A 21,869-nucleotide genomic window follows, 5' to 3' on the forward strand; every position below is an offset into this window, starting at 1 on the left:
TTATTATTTTGACTTTACTATTTACTGTTGCTATGCTACTGTTGCTACTTTGTATTAAGTTACTTTGGAAGAAAATATGGACACAAAAGCAAAATAAAAATTACTCACAATTCCACTACCCAGGAATAAATTCTGTCCATATTTTGATATTTAAAGTTTTTTTTTAGTAATATTGTGAACATATGTTTATACATTTAAATAATGTTTTCCTCACTCCCTTCTTTCTTCCCTCCCACTGTTTTTCACCTTATGTCGACGAGTCTGGCCTCCAAATCAGTGTGCAGCTAGAAATGACCTTGGTCTCATCTCCTGGCATCATCTTCCCAAGTGCTAGGGCTAGAGGCATGAACCATCATGCTCAACAATATTTTCTAAAATATTGAATGTGTGTGCATGTGCATGTCCAAGCACTTTGTCAGGCCTGGGCAAGTACTTTGCCCTCTGAGTCATCTTGTCAGCTCTTTTATAATAATATTATTATTTTAAAATATTTTTTATTATGGAAGATTTCATATTGAGAACTATCTAAAAATCCCAAGTATCTGTCGCCCAGTCTTGACAGTTACTACATCTGTGGTCAAGGCTTCTTTTTATTCACCTCATATTTTATTCATAAATATTTTCAGATATCAACTGTAGATATATGTCTATATCTATGTATATATATTGAAGTTTATGTATTTTTCCCATGTAATCTATGGCATATAACTGTGGATTCAGTTTTCAGTTTTTGATGTATTTTTTTTGAGATAGAATATTGCTATTGTGCCCTGGCACTTGCTATGTAGATCAGGCTGGCCTCAAACTTGCTGTGATCTTGGCCATTTGTTTTGTTCTGTTAATTTTACTCTTTTCCATTTTTGTTTCCTTATTTGTTGTTTGAGACAGGGTCTCTCTGTAGACCAGGCTTGCCTGGAACTATTAAGACCAGGCTGGCCTCAAGCTCACAGAGCTATGCCTGCCTCTGCCTTCTGAGTGCTAGGTTTAAAGGCTTGTACTATAAAACCTGATCATAATTATATATAAATATTTATTCTTTGAGAATTTCATACGTGTATTATGATCATATTCATCACTGCTTATTCAACTCTTCCAGTAATCTCCCCATGGCCTCTCTCAGTTTTGTATTTTTATTTATTTATTTATTTTTTTGTTCATTCTTTTAGTAACTCACTGAGTTTGACTAGTGCTGCTCATGTGTATTGGTTGGGCCATCCACTGGAGCATGGTCAACCTACTAGGGGTCAAACCCCCAAAGATAACTAATTTTTCCTCCCTTAACAGCCAACAGCTGTCCTCAGTAGATCCTCAGATGGGGTGGGGGCTCATGTGCCCCTCCCTCATCCATGCTGGAATGTTGGTTGGCTTGATCTTACGAAGGTCTTGTGCAGTCAGCCATATCTGTTTTAAGTCCCTAAGTGCAGTGGTCCTGTAATGTCCAGAAGACACTGTTTCATCCTAGTTTTACCTGACTTCTGGCTCTTAGAATCTTTCTGCTCCTACTTCCAAGATGTTCCCTGAGCCTTGGGGTGAGGGGACCAGGGTATGTGATGCAGATATCTCATTTATGGCTGAGCACCTTGACCAGTTGTGAGTCTCCGTGTTAACCACTATTCACGGTGCAAAGCAGCTTCTCTAATGAGGGCTGAGAGTTGCACTGACCTGTTGATAGAGATACTCACTTAAAGGTGACGTGACACTACCCATTTAGCAAGACAACACTCGTAGGTTCTCCCGTAGGGCACTTGCCCTGCCACAGGTTATCAACCAGATTTATAATTTTATAATATCAGGCATGAATTCCCTCCCTGTGGAGTAGGCCTTAAATCAGCCAGAAGATGATTACTCCCATAATACTCATCTTATTTGCACCCACAGGCATATCTTGCCAGGTCACTGTTATTGCAGCTCACAGGGTTCATAGCTCTCTGAAACTGTTGATGACCCCTACTCCCCAGCACCCTACAAAGTACCTTCTGGTACTCTGAAAGTTGGCTACCAGGGAGGAAGCTCCTAGGTCAGTATAAGCTTGATTTCTCCATGTCCTGTGACCAAATATGTGATGGCTTCCAGAGGAGGGTTTGACATCAAGTTCTGATGAGCAGCCAGAAGCAATGGCAATAGCCTGTGTTTTGGGATCTCTGGCACAAGGGGAAACATTCCATACCTGGGACTGAGCTTTTTAAAATTTTTATTTTATTTTATTTTTTTATTTTTTATTTATTTAATTAAATTAATTAATTTTTTTGAGACAGGTTTCTCTGTGTAGCTTTGCTATGTAGCTTTGTGCCTTTCCTGGAACTCACTTGGTAGACCAGGCTGGCCTTGAACTCACAGAGATCCGCCTGGCTCTGCCTCCCGAGTGCTGGGATTAAAGGCGTGCACCACCACCGCCCGACTTTTTTGGTTTTTTGAGAAGGAATATAATAATACCTGAGAAAATGGGAAATGCATGCAAGCAATTTTAGAAAATTTTGTGAGAATAGACAGAGACAGCTGGCAGAAACACAGTCACCTAAAGTTTCTCATCACTGTTGGGGCATTCAGTTTGTCTATAGGCCTAGAATATCTGACAGGCCATTTTCAGAAGCAGGAATTTTAAAAGACCATCTTACCTTGTTTTGGCAGAGTTCAGTAGTCGTTTTTCCTAGTGTCCTGCTCATCTGTAAAGGACAGCATTCATACTGTCAGCAGTAGAGGCAAGGGCAGTTCTTTGCCCAGCAGGTCATTTTGCACCTAGAAGAAGACAAACATCCAAACGGAGTGTCTTAGAAGCTCAGTATTCTCTCAGGATCAGATGGGTGCTTCCAGGAGCAATCATGTCTCATGTCAACAGAATTCTAAGTTATTTAAATGCCATATTCTCTACTTCTATGAAGTCTTTGAAGATTACCTAGTCATCTGACCTATGTATCTGTAAATCTGGACAACCTAACGTAACTATAGAAATGACAAGCATAGGTAACAATAAATCTGTAAGTCTTATCTACCTAAATAACCTAAGGACTAGGGTTGGGGATTTAGCTCAGTGGTAGAGGGCTTGCCTAGCAAGTTCAAGGCCCTGTGTTCGATCCTCAGCTCCAAAAAAAAAAAAAATAATTAACCTAAGGACTAAGGCTTCACAAAAACAAGGTAAACAGATTTTTCTGTAAACAAATGTACAGTAAAAGGACAATGACCTCAAACTTGTGACAATACACAAAATATTTTAAACAGTAGAAATGTATAGTGCAACATGCAGTTTGACAACAATCCCAAATATGTGTCAATATACAAAATATCTTAAATAGAGGTAGAACATACATAAAGTATGACAAATACAATTTTACATTTGTATAAATATACAAGAATCCATAACGGTACAAATTATCTTAGGCTGATATTTTCCTAAATTAGTTTACTAGTATATACAATAATCTAATATCCTATACCTATTCATTCCCCTTTTCTTTTCTTAAGGAGAATACTGAGTCTAAGTTTTATTGTTCTGCCCCTAACACTATAACCATTATCTATAACCCAGAGAAAAATGAAACCTTTGGGAGAGGGGGCGTCGTTTTCTTAGAATTGCTTCCTGCTGTTTAGGGAGTGCCAGTATCTCTCTGGGGTTCTGTAAGAAAGCTCAGATAGTTAGGTCTCAGTAGGACTAGCTATAGATTCTGCAACCAGTCTCAGAGTAATGGGTAAGGTTGTCTGAGATTCTACCTAGAAGGTAGTATGACAGACCATCTCATCTTGGAACTGTCCTGTAGTTTTTAGTCTAAAGTTGATCATTGAGTGATGTTCACGGGTACCATGGCATCATTCTGGACTGGGTAGAGTTGTTGTGGGACCCATCTTCCTTCTGGAGACTACAGAGATTGCTGTTGGAAAGACTTTTTTTTTTTGGTTTTTCAAGACAGGGTGTCTCTGTGTAGCTTTGCGCCTTTCCTGGATCTTGCTCTGGAGACCAGGTTGTCCTTGAACTCACAGAGATCCACCTGCCTCTGCCTCCCGAGTCCTGGGATTAAAGGCATGCACCATCACTGCCCGGCTTTTTTTTACTGTAGAAAATTTGTTGAATATTATTAATATCAAAGTGGAAAGTTTGGATTTATTTTGAATAGAGAAAGGATTCTCCAAAAGCAAGGACAAGAATGGAAAGAAATAGAATCTTGACAACAGTGGTCCTAGATTATTGGTTTTCTTCTGTCTCATACCAGTCGGCTCTTCTGATAGGAGACAGACTCTTCTAATTTTTCTTTTAGCAATATGCTTGTGTTTAGAGAAGGAAAGAGCCACATTCCAACTCCAAAGCTAGCTTGATTTATAATTGAAGTGGGACTACAACTATTCTAGAATTAAAGTGATAATGATGTTAGGCAGTGAGATATTACCCTTTAGTGTATATTGGTACCAATAGGTCTTTTTTTTTCTGCTGTAGACATCTAGGTATCCAAGGTCTTACAGTTTCCAGAAGGTGGGTATTTCTATTATCCTGTAAAGACAAAAACAGAGCCCTGCTTCAACCTTTGTTTGTTGAGTTTTTCTTACAACTTGTAGAGTTGTCACATCGGTGGATGAGCTAGTATTTCTCCTCATCAAGGTTTCTCCTGCTCACATCAAATTTTTATTAATTTTATTGGTATCCATAGCTTTTCTTCTGTAGAAACAAAAGCAAAACCCCTTTCCCAAGGTAGAACGAATCCTGGTTTCTATTCTGAGGTCAACACATCTTTGAAGTAAACTGGTTGGTTTAGCTCAGGAATTTTTTCTGTTGTCCAATGTCTCTCTTAAGCTGTTGTCTCTTTCTCATAAGCACTGAGAAAATTCAGGTTAATAAAGCATTATGTAATCTATTTCTAGGGGTCATTGTTACCTCTTTGTTGTTTATTCAGCATATTCTTTAAAGTTTGATTAGATCTTTTCATGACTAGTTGGCCTGTGGGATTGTGTGGTATACCTGTAACATGCTTTATATTGTAATAAGCAAAAAACTGTCTCATTTTATTAGAGACATATGCTAGGGCATTGTCAGTCTTAATTTGTAAAGGTATTCCCATGATGATCATAACTTACAATAGGTGCGTAATTACAGAATCAGCCTTTTCAGAACTCCTAGGAGTTGCCCATCCTGAATAAGTGTCAATGGATTTTAATCTTCCAAATTCTGCAAGACTAAATACATCCATCTGCTAAATTTCATTTCTTTGTATACCTTTTGGATTGCTTTCTGCAGGCAATGGCGCTTGGTTATAGAAGGAACAAGTAGGACATTTTTTTTTTTTTTTTTTTTTTACAATTTCCTTAGCTTGTTGCCAAGTGATAGAAAAGTCTTCGAATCCTTATTTACATGGTGTTTTTATGAAATTATGAGGCTTCTAGCACATTACCTATTAATAGCTGATCAGTCTCATCATTACCTTGTGCTAGAGGACCTGGCAGACCCCTGTGGGATCTGATGTGTATTTTATATATATGGAATGTTCCCTATTTCTGATTATTTCCTGTAATTGTATAAATAGTGAAGTTAATTCTATATTATCAGGAATAAATTTAGCAGTTTCAATATGTAAAACAACTCTCTGTGCATATTGAGAGTCAGTAACTATATTGAGGGGTTCTGTGAAGTCCATTAGTACCATAAGAATGGCATACAGTTCTACCTTTTGTACAGAATTGTAAGGACTTTGAACCACTTTGCTTAAGTATCCTGATTTATATCCTTCCTTTTCCGATTTATTTTCATCAGTATAGAATGCTGGGACTCCAGAGATTGGCTTTTGCCTACGGTGTGAGGAAGGACCCATTCAGTTCTTTCTATGAATTCTATTCTCTTGCTTTTGGGATAACAATTGCTAATCTCTCCCAAAAAGTTACAGCAGGTTCTTGGCCAGTATTCATTATCTTTCCATAAAGAGGAAATCTCATTAGTTAAAGGCACTACAATTTCTGCTGGGTCCATTCCTGTCAATTGAGGAAGTCTTAATTTTCCTTTTAGAATCAAATCAGAGATCTTTCCCACATAAGTTTTTAATTTCTTACTTGGTTCACGTGGTAGAAATATCCATTCTAATAAATATCTTTCCTCTGCATCAAAATTCCTGTGGGGGATTGTCTAGAAGGGAGTATGACCAGAATGCAGTTAAGTTCTGGATTCACACAATCCACATGTGCTTCTCGTATTTTCTTTTCTATTAATGCCAATTCCCTCAGCTTTATCTGACAAATCTCTTGGACTGTTTAAGTCCTTGCCCCCTGTAGGGTCTTGGCCAAATTTACTAGTCTATCTCCAGGTGTTCCAGTGATGGTCTGTAAGTGGGAAATGCTTTCTAACAATTTTTGAAAATCATTGAGATTCTGCAATCAATCTCTTTTGAGTTGTACCTTTTGGGGTCTAATTTTTTGGAGATCCTAAGTAATTAATAGAATTTCCTCTTTGTATCTTTTCAGAAACAATTTGTAGTCCCCAGTGAGGCAAAACTTTCTTTACTTCTTCATACATACTTTCTAAGGTACCTATCTTTGGATCATCCATATAATGATAAATTATGGATTGTGGAAATTTCACATGAATTATTTCCAATGGTTTTTGCACAAAATATTGGCACAGGGTGGGGCTATTTAGCATTCCATGTGGGAGGACCTTCCATTGATATCTCTTGGCTGGCTGGGAATTATTATAATTAGGTTCTGTAAAGGCAAATTTTTCTCTACCCTTTTCTTGTAAAGGTATGGTAAAGAACCAGTCTTTTAAGTCAATAACTATAATAGGCCATTCTTTGGGTAACAGTGAGGACAAGGGCATCCCATTCTGTAGGGAGCCCATAGGCTGAATTACTTTATTAATGGCTTTTAGAGCTGTCAGCATTCTATATTTACCAGATTTCTTTTTAATAACAAATACAGGAGAATTCCAAGGGGTGGTAGATTCTTCAATGTGTTGAGCATTTAACTGCTCCTGAACCAGCTGTTCTAAAGTTTGCAGTTTCTCCTGTGTCATAGGCCATTGTCCAACCCAGACAGGTTTATCAGGGCTGTTGGTACTTCTGAGGGTGTAATGGCAGTTGTGTTCTGTTTATGTACAACCTGAATGGCTGGTGGCTATTTTTTATAGTATCTTATAATATTATTCTCAGAAACATGAATTGGTCTGTATTCTACTTCTGAGATTGTAGGATTTTTAATCTGAGTATTCCACTGTTGTAACAGATCTGAGCCCCAAAGATTTACTGCTACAATTGCCACCTATGGCTTCAGCCTTCCTCTCTGTCCTTCTGCCCTACGCATTCAACCCATCTCGAACTCTGTTTTACCTGAGAGAGGGTTCCAATCCCTAGAAATTGGACATCTACCCCTTGAAGAGGCCAATTTGGATGCCATGATTTTGGTGTAATTAGAGTCACATCTGCACCTGTGTTTACCAGGCCTTTGAGAACAACACTATTAATTTGTACTCTAAGCTTTGGTCTTTGTTCATTTATGGATGTCTGCCAAAATATTCATTTTATGGTGGGATTTTTTGGAATTTTTGATCCATCTATCAGAGTTGTTCTATCATCCAGTGCAGTATTGTTCTTTACATTAGATACTAGTTTATTTAATTGTCTTGGAGAGGAATTTCCTCCACAGTGGCTGGAAATGTTTGGATCACGTTCGATTTGGGGGCCTATGAGAGGCCCCTCGAGGTGTTTCCCACCAGTAAATAATGTATATCTATTGTTGATCTGCATTCACTGATCCAGTGTCGGCCTTTGCCACATCTTCTGCATAATCCAGAGGGTTGGGGTCTCCTATTTGGGTTATTTCTATAAGAAACATTGCTTCTAGGAGCCATGTATACAATTTCTTCTCATATTACCTGGTACCACAGTTAAAACATTTTTTACCTTGAGGCCTCCTTCCACCTCTGGAAATTGCCTCTCTTATCCAAGCCTCATTACCATGGTTAAGAGACTCAACACCGTTTATATATTGAATCCATTTCTCCAAAGGTACTGACCTGACCTTTAAAGGTGTAAATATTGTTTTGCATTCTGTATTAGCATTATCAAAAGCTAAGGATTGAGTTAATACTTGTGTTAATCCTTGGTCTGATATAGCATTGTTTACAGCCGTGGTCAGCTTTTGTAAAAAAATCAGTAAATGGTTTTTTAGCCTTTGGAAAACCTTCATATATAGCTCAGTTGGTTTCCCTGGTTCTGGAATTTTTTCCAAGCTGCTGTATGGCTTAGGGATACTGTATGCTCATCAAAAGTAGCTTGTACATTTGTACCAGTGAAATGACACAAGAATTTGATCTTGGGAGATCTCAAAACCTCTGATCTTACCTTGTTCAAGGATTTTAGCTTCTTCTCTCAACCAGCTTCTCCATTGTAACTGCTGACTGTATTCTAAGACAGCTGAGGTTAATGGATTATAGGCATCTGGTATGACTCTGTTTGTAGAAGACCACGTATTTAACATCTGTTTTACATATGTTGAATGTATAACATAGGTGACCATTGTATAAGAGCCACCTGGCAATATTATGACTTGTATGGCCATCCCTTTCTACTTATTACTTTCTTTGTTATTTTTACTAAGAGATTCTCCCAGAGCTTGAAATTGATTAACTACCACCCTTTGCAGCATTTGAACCTCCTCTGTTATAAAGGATCCTAGAGATTTCATGGAATCATACAATTTTTTATGTTCATCTGAAACATATGATTCCATAGACTTTATTCTATCAATTAGTGATGACTTTTCTTCCTTATAAATTATCTGAATTGCATTACATTGCTGTGAAGTTTTGTTTTACCCATTAATGTTCATATTTATTGTCATTAGAATTAAATCTGGTTGTCCACTTATTAATGGACTGAAGTTCTAGTGGTAAGTTAGCAGATTCCATAGAAAAAAATCTGTTTTCTCAAATCCTCATTAGTATTCTGCAAAGCCTGAAGTTCTTGTGGTAAATTAGTATATTCCATAGAAAGAATCCTTCTATTTAAGTGCTCATTGCCAGTTTGTAAAGCCTGAAGTTCTTGTGGCCAATTAGCAGGTTCCATAGAAAGAATCCTTCTATTTAAGTCTTCATTGCCAGTTTGTAAAGTCTGAAATGTCTCATTTTTGCTGTTATTATTAAGCCAAATTTTTACTGATACAATGTGAATCACTATGCTAATTGCCATTATAGTGAACATTGGATATGCCAAATTTTTACTGATACAATGTGAATCACTATGCTAATTGCCATTATAGTGAACATTGGATATGTCCCAGGAAGGTTGTATATGTCCTGTACAATTTCATTCACAGTGCAAACAAAAAAGTTTTTAAATTCCTGGGATGTGATATTGTCTGCCATTTTGTAGAAATATTCAAAATTTGTAAAGAAAAATTTATTTATTAATCAGTTTAAGGTGTAAATTTATCGAGTAATTTTACCTTAGATGAAATCCTTGAGAGCTGGTGTCCCTGTTCTCACAATGGTTTTGGGTATAGTAGTGATGTTCAGCCAGCAGGTGATGCAGGTGCAGCGCGAAAGCAGGTTCTGAAGTGTGTTCTGAAGACCTTGACCTGTATTCAGCTTAACCAGCTACCAAACAAGTTTTAACAAAGAAGTAGCTGCCTGTTAGTGGTGGTGCTATGGGGCCAGCTGTGTGCATATGGTGCATGTGAAAGCTGATGGGCGGTGGCAGTCATAGGCAGGTGGGTGGGCAGTCACCTGCGGTGCAGCTGGTAAGGCTGCATGGTGAAAAAGGGGGCAGACCTGAGGTGCTGCCCAAGGGGGTAGGTCTGCCTTGGAGGTGCACTCACTCACTCTCACACTCATGTGCACTAGACATAAGCAGTGGCACCTTTCAGGTACTCTGGCGTGTACCGGACCTAGCAGGGGCCGGTCAGAAAGCAGGGATCTGCTGGGGTAGGAGGTAGGGGGGGAGGTTGGTGGGGGGTAAGGATGGGTGGGAGGGAATGGGGGTTGGTGGCACAAGCCTTCAATCTCAGCTCTTGGGAGGCAGAGCCAGGTGGATCTCTGAGTTTGAGGCCAGCCTGGTCTACAGAGTGAGTTCCAGGACAGGCTCCAAAACTATACAGAGAAACCAAGTCTAAAAAAAAAAAACAACAACAACAACAAAAAAACGCAGGGATCTGAGCTACAGCTAGTTCTTGGCAGATCACATGGGCTGCTCACAGAGTCTGTGGGCAGGGATCCCTGGAAGCTATCTGTGTGGGTAAAAGGCTGTGGATTGTAGTAACCAACAACAGATCACTGAAAAAAGTAGAGATTCCATAAGTAGATGACTAGCCAGTTTTGGGGGTGGTATGGCATATTGCTATGTTGCTCAGTCTGGTCTTGAACTTACAAATTCAAGAAATCTTGCATCTGCCTCCCAAAAACTGCGATTCCAGATCTGTGCGCATACACCCAACTAACCAGTTGCTTTTTTTAAATCAGAGGTACCAAGTCAATTCAATGAAAGAAGGAAGTCTAACATGGTTCTAAAGCAAATTGCTATCCATGGTGATGGTGGTGGGGGGTTAAAGAGGTAGGTGAGAGAGAAAATGAATGAATGAATCTAGGCTTAAACTTTACATTTTATCCAAAATGAACTCAGATGGACCATAGATTTAACGTAAAACAGTACAAATTTTAGGAGAAAATTACATTATAACCAAGTAGTGCCACTTCTAAAAATTAATATACCCAAAAGAATTAAATTCTCAATTTTTAAAGCATACAAGAGCCAGGCGGTGGTGGCGCATATCTGTAATCCCAGCACTTAGGAGGCAGAGGCAGGTGGATCTCTGTGAGTTTGAGGCCAGCCTGGTCTACAAAGCGAGTTCCAGGACAGCCTCCAAAGCTACCGAGAAACCCTGTCTCAAGAAAGAAAAAAAAAAGCATATAAGAGCTGGGCAGTGGTGACATACACCTTTAACCCCAGCATTCTGGGAGTTAGGGGCAGGTAGATCTCTGTGAGTTTGAGGCTGGCCTGGTCTACAAAGCATGTTCTAGAACAGCCAGGACTGTTACACAGAGAAACCTTGTCTTGCAAAACCAAAAAAAAAAAAAGGTAGAAGAATGTTTATTAGTAGTACTATTCACTTCACATACCTGGGGATGGAGTGGACAGACACTATCCAATATTTGTCAACCGATGAATGAATAAGCAAGATGTGACATACGAATGTAGTGATTCAACTGTAAAACTGGAATACTGATAACTTAATACCATCGTTCAGCCTTGAAAACACACCATGGAGGAAGCCATTCACAAAGAGGCATTGTATGTTTCCATTGTATGAAATGTCCAGAATACCAACTCCGTGGAGACTAGAAGTGGATTGGTGGATGTCAGGATAGAAGTGTGAAGGCAACAGGGAACAATAGTAAATGGGCATATAGTTTTTCTGAGGAGTGATGGAATGTTCTGGACATTGATAGTGGTAATGGTTGGCAGTTAGGCCAGCAAAGTTCATTTCTGTGAGCACTTTAAATGGTGAGTGATTTTTTGTTTTGTTTTGTTTTGTTTTTGTTTTTCAAGACAGGGTTTCTCTGTGTAGTTTTGCACCTTTCCTGGATCTCACTCTGTAGATCAGGCTGGCTTCGAACTCACAGAGATCTGCCTGGCTCTGCCTCCCGAGTGCTGGGATTAAAGGCATGTGCCACCACTGCCCGGCCTGAGTAATTTTTTTTAATGGTGTATGAATTTATTTTTTTGCGGGGGGGGGGGGGGCAGGTTCTTGATGTATAGCCATAGTTGCCTGGAACTTGATGTATGGACCAAGCTAATCTTGAATTTTTAGCAATCCTCTTGCCTCTTCCCAAGTTCTGGGATTACAGACATGAGCCATTGTGTCTGACTTAATTTTTTTTTTTTTTAAATACTCAACAATTTAAAAATAACACCATTAGGAAATGAGACATTTCTGGCTGGAGAGACACTCAGCAGTTAAGCACACACACTGCTCTTGCAGAGGATCCAGCTTCAGTCCCTGGCACCCACACGGCAGCTCATGAGTGCTCGTAACTCCAGATCCAGGGGATCCGAAGCCTCTGGCCTCGTGTGTGCATACCCTCAGACACACATATACGCATGATTAAAAATAAGTCCTTACCTTCCCCCAAAAGTAGAAAAAGGAAAAATAGAAGAAGAAAATGGACATTTCCTAGAAGAGGGCATACCGGTGGGGAGTTAAATGCGTGAAGAATTGGTCAGTGTTGCCTAAGATGTGCTGTGTGTCTGTAATTGTAGTTTGGAAAATCATTTGGCAATTTCTTCTATTTTCTGGGGCTTGAGACAAGGTCTCAGTCTTGGTCTTGAGCTTGCTGTGTAGCCAAGGCTAGTCGTGAAGTCCTGACCCTGCTGCCTCTGTTCCTGTGCCACCATGTCTGGTTTGCTGTCCTGCTTTGGGCAGTCCTGGCGATAGCCGACAGCATCATGCACAGGAGGTGAGTGCTCTACCACAGGGCTACAGTGCGAGTCGTGTGGCAGTGTCTTAGGAATCTCATACTATACAGCTGAGCATTCATACTATACAGCTGAGCATTCTTACTTCTAGGCATTTATTCCAGAAAACTGTCAAAGGAAATGAGACATTCTAGAAGAGGAGAGCAAGTGAACTGCTTACTGTGTTAGTAGACTGTGCATATGAATTTCCTCAAACCTCTGTATTTGCAGTCTCGTTTAGGATGAGTTAAGGTCGTATATTTAAACGATAGTGTTCCTGTCTCTTCCCTCTGCTCACACACTTGTTCCTTTCCTTAATGCCTTTTGTCTTATGCGCTCCCTGGTGTGACTTGGTCTGGGCTCACCCTCCCTCAGCCTCCTGAGCAGTTCTCCTGTGCAGCAGTGGTTTTCTGCATGTAAACCTCTAATTTGGGCTTCAAATGGCAGCCTCGTGTGTGTGTGTGTGTGTGTGTGTGTGTGTGTGTGTGTGTGTGTGTGTGTGTGTTTGTGTTTGTTTTCCAAAACAGGGTTTCTCTGTGTAACCCTGGCCTTCCTGGAACTTGCTCTGTAGACCAGGCTGGCCCATCTGCCTCTGCCTGCTGTGTGCTGGGATTAAAGGCTTGTGCCACCATGCCCAGCTTTTTTTTTTTTTTTTTTTTTTTTTTGGTTATATTTTTATGTAATAGGTCTGTTTGCCTGGGCCTCCAGGGCAAGACTATCTCTTTAAATACAGGGAAAAGGGCTGTAGATTTTGATCTGAAGTAACCTGTATCTCTGGGGCAGTGTAGGAAAAACAGGTTATTGGTTCAGGTTGGGTAAATTTTGCTTTGGAATAGCTTTGCATTAAAATTTCTACTGTATAGTAGAGATGTGTAGTGTCTCCTCTTCCTAGGATCAGGTAGGTGAACTGTGTCATGAGCTAAAGTTTGAACTTGTTTCAGATGCTCTGTAGATGAACAGTTATTGTAAGTGATATCAGTGAAAGTTAAGAGAGTTGTGTTGGCTGCAGAATGGAAGTGAATGCTAGCTTTGGTGTTCACCTCCTGCTATTCTAAATGAAAGAGCTGGACTGCAGAGATGGTCCCTTTCCTGTGTAGTTGATCTGTCTACGAGAGAGGCCAGGAAAGGAGATAAGGATTAGAAATAGAATTTTCTGGAGGGTTTGGCCTTGGAAAACACTGAAGGGAAGAGATTTGGGCAGCTAGTTAAGGAAGCCCGTCTCCAGGGCACCTCCTGCTATTGTGTCTCTGGCAGGAGTACTTTGTGTTACTTTGCCTTGGGGGCAGGAGGGAGGGCTAGAGGGGTGCTGGAGCAAGAACTTGCCTCCTCGGGGTCTCTGTGCATACCCCACTGTTGAACAGGTCCTCTGCTGGGGACTTCATGGACAGTCTTTTGGGGTGAGTACTTGAAAAGTGGAGCTGTTGTGAACCCTTTTGCTCCCTGGATCAACAGCGGTCACCTGCTGCCTCTGTTCACTACCTAGGAAAGAGACCTACAGAGACTTCTTTGTACCCCTTAGGCTCCTAGACTGGAAGATTGCATGTGTGCCTTAAGTCTAGTACTTGTAGGAAGGTGGATGGAGTGGTGACCATTCCTTTTGATTTGTCAATTAGTTAAGATATGACTCCTTTTGCTTCTGATTTCTGGACTTGACACTTGAAGAGGCATCTTTATAGCCTGGGTTGTCATCAGTGAGCTTAATCAAGTCTGAGCAAGTTCCCCATAGCACAGACCAATGAAACAGCAACATAGAACAGAAATGAATTTAAACTTGAATCCCACTAGAAAACGATATCAAGGAGAGAAGTCTAGATACTTTAGCTTCTGTAAGAACTTCTTGTTTTATTTGATTGGTTTAAGATTAATAGTAAATAACATAAATTAACTTAAACAAGTTAGGACAAGAAAAAGGATTTACTGGAAGGTCATAGGACGGCTTATAGCCTAGGGAAAAAAAAAAGTTGATGAGCCAGTCTTCAGAAAGGACTGGAGCCAAAACAGCCTGGGGCCCTTGAGAGCCGACCTCTGTGGGCTGCATAAGCACCACCAGTAATAGGCTGTTCTTCCTCCATTCTGTTCAGAAACCAGTGTCCAGGCAGCGAGACCCAGCTGCTATGTCCCGACTCAAAACACTGCACTTTGACTAATAACCAGGACTGGACCTAGTAGGAGCCTGTGAGTCCCAGTGGGCTGCTGTTACCTTAAAAAGGAGACAGGCTGCTGAGGCAGGTGTAGTATAGGACTCAGCTGCCCTTGGCTCCTCAGGAACAACTGTGGGACCAGGAGCAGAGGCTGCGATTGCACACTATGGCCTTGGAGGAAGTGGAGTTTGGTGACTGTCATTTCAAGGTCCTAAACTTTGGGGTGGTTGTTGTTGTTGTTGAGGACAGATCATGCTGAGCAGTCTTTATTAGTAATCACTTTGTTCAAGGATGTGTTTGGGGGTTGTGCATTTCTTTGCCAGGGTTTTTCTGGGGATTTCTCTCAGTCTAGCTTGTGCACAGAAGAGGACATGGGGGATGTTCAAAATACCCATTTGGCAGAGCAGCTGAAGGCGATGCCTGTTATATAGGCATGCTTGCTTATGCCCTCTGAGGAGTGGTCTTTTACAAACGTCCAACGTGGGGCTGGGATGTGTGTAGCTCAGTAGCAGAGCATTTGTGAGGTCCTGGGTTTGATTCTTGGCAGCTGCAAAAACAAAAACAAGAACAAAAATCCTAATATGGAAAAAGGCTGAGCTAGAAAGGAAGGTCTTTGGTTTGTTTTGTTAGACTGATGGGAAGGATTCAGTGTCTAGAGTGATAGGAACTTTCACAGCCCTGTTGTTTATGACCAAATGGCCTGTGATGCCGGATATTCAACAGCCAAAAAAATCCACTTGAAACAGCTGCTCCAAATCATTGTCTCATGCCAGTGAAAATTGAAGAGGTGGACCTTGTGGGAGTTCGCAAGTAGACACAAGCTTTATTAACAGTTATTACAGAAAAATCAAAAGTTGATGAAAATGTGAGAAATTGAACAAAAGCTCTAGAAACCCTTGAAAGAGAAGCTTTTTCAAGAGAGAAAGGAGCCACTGCATTTTGTAGTTTATAAGTTTCATAGGGTTATGGCAAAGACTAGATGAAGACCAAGGTAACTGCTATGAGATTGGCTAGTTCTCTGGGGTACTATGGGTAGAATCAGTGGAGGGCTCACAGGATCTGTGCATACCCACCCGGCCCAGCGGGGAGCTGCACTGTCGTACACCGCTCCTGTGCAGCTCTCTCAGGAGTGGTTGAAGCCCCACTCCACCCATCTCCAAGTTGCTAGTTATTGACCTTGACTGTCTGCTTACTGTTAGTCACTTGGCCAATTCTGCTGTGCTCTAGCCTTGCAGGTGTCTGAGTGCTGCTATTACACACACTGTGTTTGCTCATTTAGATGATCAGCCTGCAGCTTTACCATGACAGAGTGTGACCTGTCACAGCCACCCTTTGTAGCTGCAGTCCTTCTTTGTCGCCTCGCGTATAGCTCCTTTTCTATGGGGTGCTCTGAGGTGATCTTCCAGGCAGGAGCTTATTAGAAGCCATCCGTACTTAGTTTTCTGTTATGATTAGCTGCGTTAGAAGCAAGACGTAAGTGGAAGGATAATGGTGTCTTACATGTGTTTCTCAATTGCTTCTGAGGGGTGTGGGTGGAGAGCTGGCCAGGAGCCCCATCCCTCGTCTTATCTGACTAGCTTGGTTATCTCAGACCCAACTTCCTCAGGGTTCTAGACCTTGCTATGCGAACCCTTAATCTTCTCTTAAACCCTAGCCTCTGTTCTCACTGCAACATAAATGAGCAACTTGCAGTTTTTACCATGGGCTCTCTTCCCCTAGTAACTACAGAGAGCTAGCTAGCTCTTGTTTCAAGAGAGCAGCTTATAGCCACTTACAAAGGTACCAAGGTTGTGTGTGTGCATTTGCCTATATTGAGACTTTCTTCAGACCACATACTATGAAACCAGTCCCTAGTCACATAACTGCCACCTCCCATTGGCAGTCCTGGTGTGCAGAACCAAATACTTAATGTTTTATTTTATTTTATTGTATGTGTATTGATCTTTTGCTTGCATGTGTGTCTGTGTGAGGGTGCTGGATCCCCTGGAACTGGAGTTATAGACAGTTGTAAGCTGCTATATGGGTCCTGGGAATTGAACCCATGTCCTCTGGAAGAGCAGTCAGTTATTGGTGAAATTATTAAGGCCGCTCCACGTAGTTAAAAGGGAGGTTTATTTTGTGGGGTACTTACAAATGAGGGGGTAGGTTACAGGGTCTGGCAAGGGTATAGTGCAGTCCGGCCGTGTTCTCTGGAGAACTCTGCTCGGTCTACCTCCAGCGTCCAGAGTCCGGGAACCAAGAGAGTGACCTCTTCCCAATCCTTGGTCTTCCGCTTCGTCCTCCGCCCTGCCTTGTGGGCGTGACCATTACCGAAGCCTCAATGGGGGTTGGAACTTCCAGGCCAATGCTGGGATGGCTATCCACTACAGTCAGTGCTCTTAATCACTAAGCCATCTCTCATACTTAAGCCCACAAATATTTAATGTTAATTTACTTTTCTCCCTTCTGGTTAGGTACCTGCAGATGATGTCCATTGTTATTGGTATCCAGCGTCTTCCAGGTTGATCCATGGTCACTTTCCGGGATGGCAACAAGGTGACTTAGCTGAGGATGACCTTGACTGAAAGGCTTCGTGAGAAGATATCTCAGGCCTTCTACAACCATGGGCTGCTCTGTGCATCCTACCCCATCCCCATCATCCTCTTCACAGGACTCTGCATCTTAGCTTGCTGGTATGTTTCTGATTGGCCTTCTATGTGGTAGAGCAGTGCCGTGTGACAGTAGACCTCACTGAACCTAACTGTGATGGAGCCTTGGACACTGTATGTCCTTATGTAGTGGGGACTTAATAAGGATACTCATTGGAGCTGCACATTAGAGAATTCTGGGAGAAATCTATAAAAGAGAGTAAGAGAATATTGTTTAAAGAAAAGGAAACTAGTCCATGTTGGTTCACAGCACCAGTGATGATTTCCTCCTTCTGAGAAACTTCAAGGTCATTGAAAGGCATAATCTTTTCTTGTTCTTTCCCAGCAGTGACCATCCTCCCTTAGTGTTAGTTAACAGCAGGAGCCTTCAAGTACTGCGAAGTGAAGTGCGTTTGAGCAGCTCACTGGGCACTGTCTGTAGGCTGACTTCAAAGACAGGCTTCTGTGTACGCTTGTCATTTCTCCTGTTCACATGGAGCCTTCCTCCAACCCCTTGGGGCCTGCTGTGTTGGCAGGGTCTGTAGTAAAAGCCATGGATGCTTGTGGGGTTTGCCTGTTTTTCACAGGCCTCGTGGAAGCCTGAAGACTTACAGATTATGACTTTGTAGAATGAAGGGTTTGATGTAAAGTGTTCTCTTAACCTGTAAGACACTGTTAGCCATGTGACGAGCCCATCTTAATATTGTTTTCTCTAGAAAGAATTCTGTTTTCCAGCTTAGGGGGTAGCTCAGTGGTAGAGCTTTGTTTGGCATACTCAAAGCTCTAGGTTCAACTGCTAGTACCAAAAGAAAAAAAGTTTTCCAGATTCACTGTATACAAGGCTGTGTTAGAACTAGCCTGGCTCAGGACTGAACCTCCTGTTCAAATCTGTTGTCAGTGATCCCAGACTCTCCTCTAATTCACAGTAAGAAAGATGAGTGTCATTCATTGAGAGTTTCCTGCCTAGTGCCATGTTGGTGATTCAGGAATATAACTAAATTTCTCATTTGTCCTCACAGTCTTAGGAAATGGTCCACTTATACCTCCAGTCCACAAAGTGGGTAGGAGTTTAGTGACTGCCTGGCTCACCACTGCTAAAGATGGAAGCTGGGCCATGAGAACTCCGGTGCCCACTCCTGTGGCCTCTCTTACCTGCCTCTTCATTCTGACTCAGTGTATATTGGTGTTTAAAATCTACTGAACTGTACTGCATATGATGAAATACTTAGTGACACACTCTACATGATGAATTAGGAGTGCAGTGAGAACCTAGCTATATTTTTTTAAAAAAGCAATTCTGTTAACTAGCCTGTCTCTTTCTCTTTAGTGTTTTACTTTCCTAGGCCTGGTTTATAGAATGAGGCAGGGGTTCTCAAGCATGAAGTAGCATCAGAACTATGTGGAAGGCAGGTTCAACACAGACTGGTGGGCTTTCTTTCATCAGGCTTTTTTGAATCTAAAAATTTGCTGCTGTGACAAGTTCCTAAGCCTGGGGATCACACACTGGGAAGCATTGAGCTATTTCCATTTGTGCCTGGAACTCACTGTGAGTGCCAGGATGGCCTGGAACTCACTGATTTCCACCTGCCTCTGCCTCCCAAGTACTGAGTAAAGGTGTGTGCCCCCCCCCCCCATATTTTTAAATAATTAATTTTACTTTATGTATATTAGTCTGAGGGTTTCATATCTCCTGGAACTGGAGTTACAGACAGTTATGAGTTGCCATGTGGGTGCTGGGAATTGAACCCAGCCAGTGAGTGCTTTTAACTGCTGAGCCATCTCTCCAGCCCCTTACCCCCCGAAATGTTTTTTGAGGATTAACTACTTCCCACCATAGCAGGTTCTTTCTTTCTTTCTTTCTTTCTTTCTTTCTTTCTTTCTTTCTTTCTTTCTTTCTTTCTTTCTTTCTCTCTCTCTCTCTCTCTCTCTCTCTCTCTCTCTCTCTCTCTCTCTCTCTCTCTCTCTCTCTTTCTTTTCCCCATAGCAGCTTCTCTGATTATGTGGCAGGCTAATTCTTTAAAACTTATTCCCTACATTTTTATTTCTTTATTTTGTGTGCTTGTATGGAAGTCAAAAGAAAACTTTCTGTCCATTGGGTGGGTCTAGTAGATGGAACTCAAGTTCTTCTTTCCAGCAGGTGCCTTTACCCACTGAGCCATCTCAGCAGCCTTACCTGAATGTCTTTTGGCATGAATAGCACAGGCTACTACCATTAAAAGGCTAACCAGATGACCTTCTAAAAACGCTAGTCTTTCTACTCTGGAAGCACAGATCTGTTTTGAAGTCCTGAGCAATTTCTCACAGAAGAGGAGCTTGAGAATCAAAAGTTGAGTGGACTAATTTTAGAGCGGCACACGTGAGGCCTGTAGGAGTGTGGTTTCTTCACCCTTATAGTACAGGACGCACTCTGGGAGTGGCTTTTGTGGTCATCGTTTCCAGAGTGCTTTACCATGGAGGGATTGGAAACAGGCTGCTTTGTCTGAGCCATGCTATAGTGACGTCCGTACTTATTCCCTTCTCCTCTGAGCTCATTGAGTTAGACCTAGGCATGCAAACCTCAGTCTCATGCTCTATTCTGTTCTGGGAAGTTCTTCAGTTGGAACAACTCCCTTTCTGTCAGAGCCTTGAGTTGCCTAGAGAAAACAAAACATGGGTAGCATCAGCTTTTAGTAATTGTGTTAGATATTCAGGTTCCATTTAATTGCTGTTTTTTATTCCTTAGGTAAGATTTGTTAAACATAGACCCAAAGGACCTCTGCACTTAATATCCTTACTCAGATCCAGTCGCTACCTGAACTATAGCAATATAACTGTGTTTTCCCCACTTCATCACTAAGTCCCTCCAAAAAGGAACAGAGCCAGATTAGAAGGGCTGGTAACTAATGATGGCTTAGGAATGTGCCTTTCTCCATCAGACTGAAGAATCGGGGATTGAGAAGCTATGTATGCAGGAGTCAGACTCCTCTCAGACAGCACCAGGGGTCTGATTTTCTTTTCTGAGCTGGCGGTGAGGCCCTGGAGTGAGACCTGAGGATACTCCTTCTAGTAGCTTGCGTGCTGAGCCTTGTAAATGGGTTTTGCCTGCTTCTAAGTGCAGTAACTATTTATCCCCATTGGGAAATATGATGAAACCTGTAGCAAATAGGCACTGTAACAAAAGGTGTGTTTATATTTCCTAGAGCTTAGGCTACTGGGACCCAAGGGGTGGCCCAGCAAGGAAGGAGACTTTGCCCTAGACCTTCCCTGGTAAGGTATGTATGTGAGGGCACGCTATGAGGTTAGGGAAAAGGGTATAGGAAGGTAGAGACCCTCTCTGTTAAGGTATGTATGTGGGGGCACACTGTGAGGTTAGGGAAAGGGGTATAGGAAGGTAGAGACCCTCTCTGTTAAGGTATGTATGTGGGGGCGCACTGTGAGGTGGGGAAAGGGTATAGGAAGGTAGACTTGCTCACAGAGGAAGTAGCTGTCACAATGAGGTCATACTAAGCCTGCTAGGATGATCGTCCTGCAGGAGTGTGAGAACAGACTTGGTTCCTTTCCCTCTTGCTTGGTTTTTTGTTTGTTTGTTTGTTTGTTTGTTTGTTATTTTGAGACAGTTTCTCTGTGTAGCCCTGGCTGTCCTGGAACTCACTCACTCTGTAGACTAAGCTGGCCTTGAACTCCTAGAGATCTGCCTACCTCTTTCTCCCGAGTGCTGGGATTAAAGGCTTGCACCACTACTACCCAGTCCCTCCTGCTTTTCTTTTCGGGATTGACTGGCACCTTCAACTGAGGCTGTGTATCTCAGCTGTATTGGTCTGTATTTCTCAATTCCCTTTCTCCCTTTCTGCCTACACCTCAGGTTGTTCTGTGATTGTCTTTGGGGTCACACAGTGGGCTGTCTAACAGCTTACCTCTGTCTTCTTACACACATTTATATGTTCTTTTCACAAATAAGAAAAAAGTCAGAGTAACTTCAGCCCTTCTATGCTTATAGTTAGGTGGCCGGACTGGCAGAAATTGAAGTTTGAAAGTACCTCTGACCTCTGCTCTAAAGCCTAGACTCTGGAGAGGCCCAATGGCTAGCTCTGCACCTGTCCCATGACACTGGCTAGTTGAACATTCAAAACCAGAGCCTCTTCTGGTCTCACATACAACCCTGTAAAAACTCTCAAAACTTGTAGGAAATCAAAGACTACTTTATCTCCTAAGATTTACTCAAGTAGAAGGGAAAACCCTCCAGTCTTTTACTACCCTGTTCTCCTGGTTGTGTATTGTTCATCCCTGGGAAGTGGGGAATGAGTGAGTAAGTTGGGTTTGGGGACACATTTGTATTCCCAGCACTTGGGAGGCAGAGGTAGGCAGATCTCTGTGAGTTCAAGGCCAGCATGCAAGTTCCAGGCCATCCCAGGGCTGTGTAGTGAGACCTTGTCTTAAACAAAAGCAAATGGCTGGAGAGATGTTTTCTCTGGTCCTGCCCAGCTCCATAGACCCCACAGCCACTTATAAAATAATCACTCAGTAGCTTATATTAATTAAAACTGCTCGGCCATTAGCTCAGGTCTACCACTGACTAGCTCTTACATTTAAACTCAGCCCATTTCTGTTTATCTGTATGTTGCCATGTGTTCCGTAGCTTTACTTGTGTGCCATTACATGCTGCTCTCTGGACGGTGGACTGGTGTCTCTTGACTCAGCCTTCCTGT

General features: G+C 41.9%; 1 protein-coding gene across 1 annotated transcript in view; it reads left to right on the forward strand.

The window, feature by feature from the left end:
* LOC118587307 (SREBF chaperone) overlaps positions 1-21,869 on the forward strand; it is a 68,033-nt gene that overhangs the window by 17,850 nt on the left and 28,314 nt on the right. Inside the window, exon 2 of the mRNA XM_036193192.1 lies at positions 17,011-17,229. Coding sequence (XP_036049085.1) covers positions 17,108-17,229 — 122 coding nt within the window. The 5' untranslated portion in view covers positions 17,011-17,107. The remainder of the gene's footprint in view (positions 1-17,010; positions 17,230-21,869) is intronic.

The sequence above is a fragment of the Onychomys torridus genome, chromosome 7 (genome assembly GCF_903995425.1).
Source record: "Onychomys torridus chromosome 7, mOncTor1.1, whole genome shotgun sequence".
Lineage (NCBI taxonomy): Eukaryota > Metazoa > Chordata > Mammalia > Rodentia > Cricetidae > Onychomys > Onychomys torridus.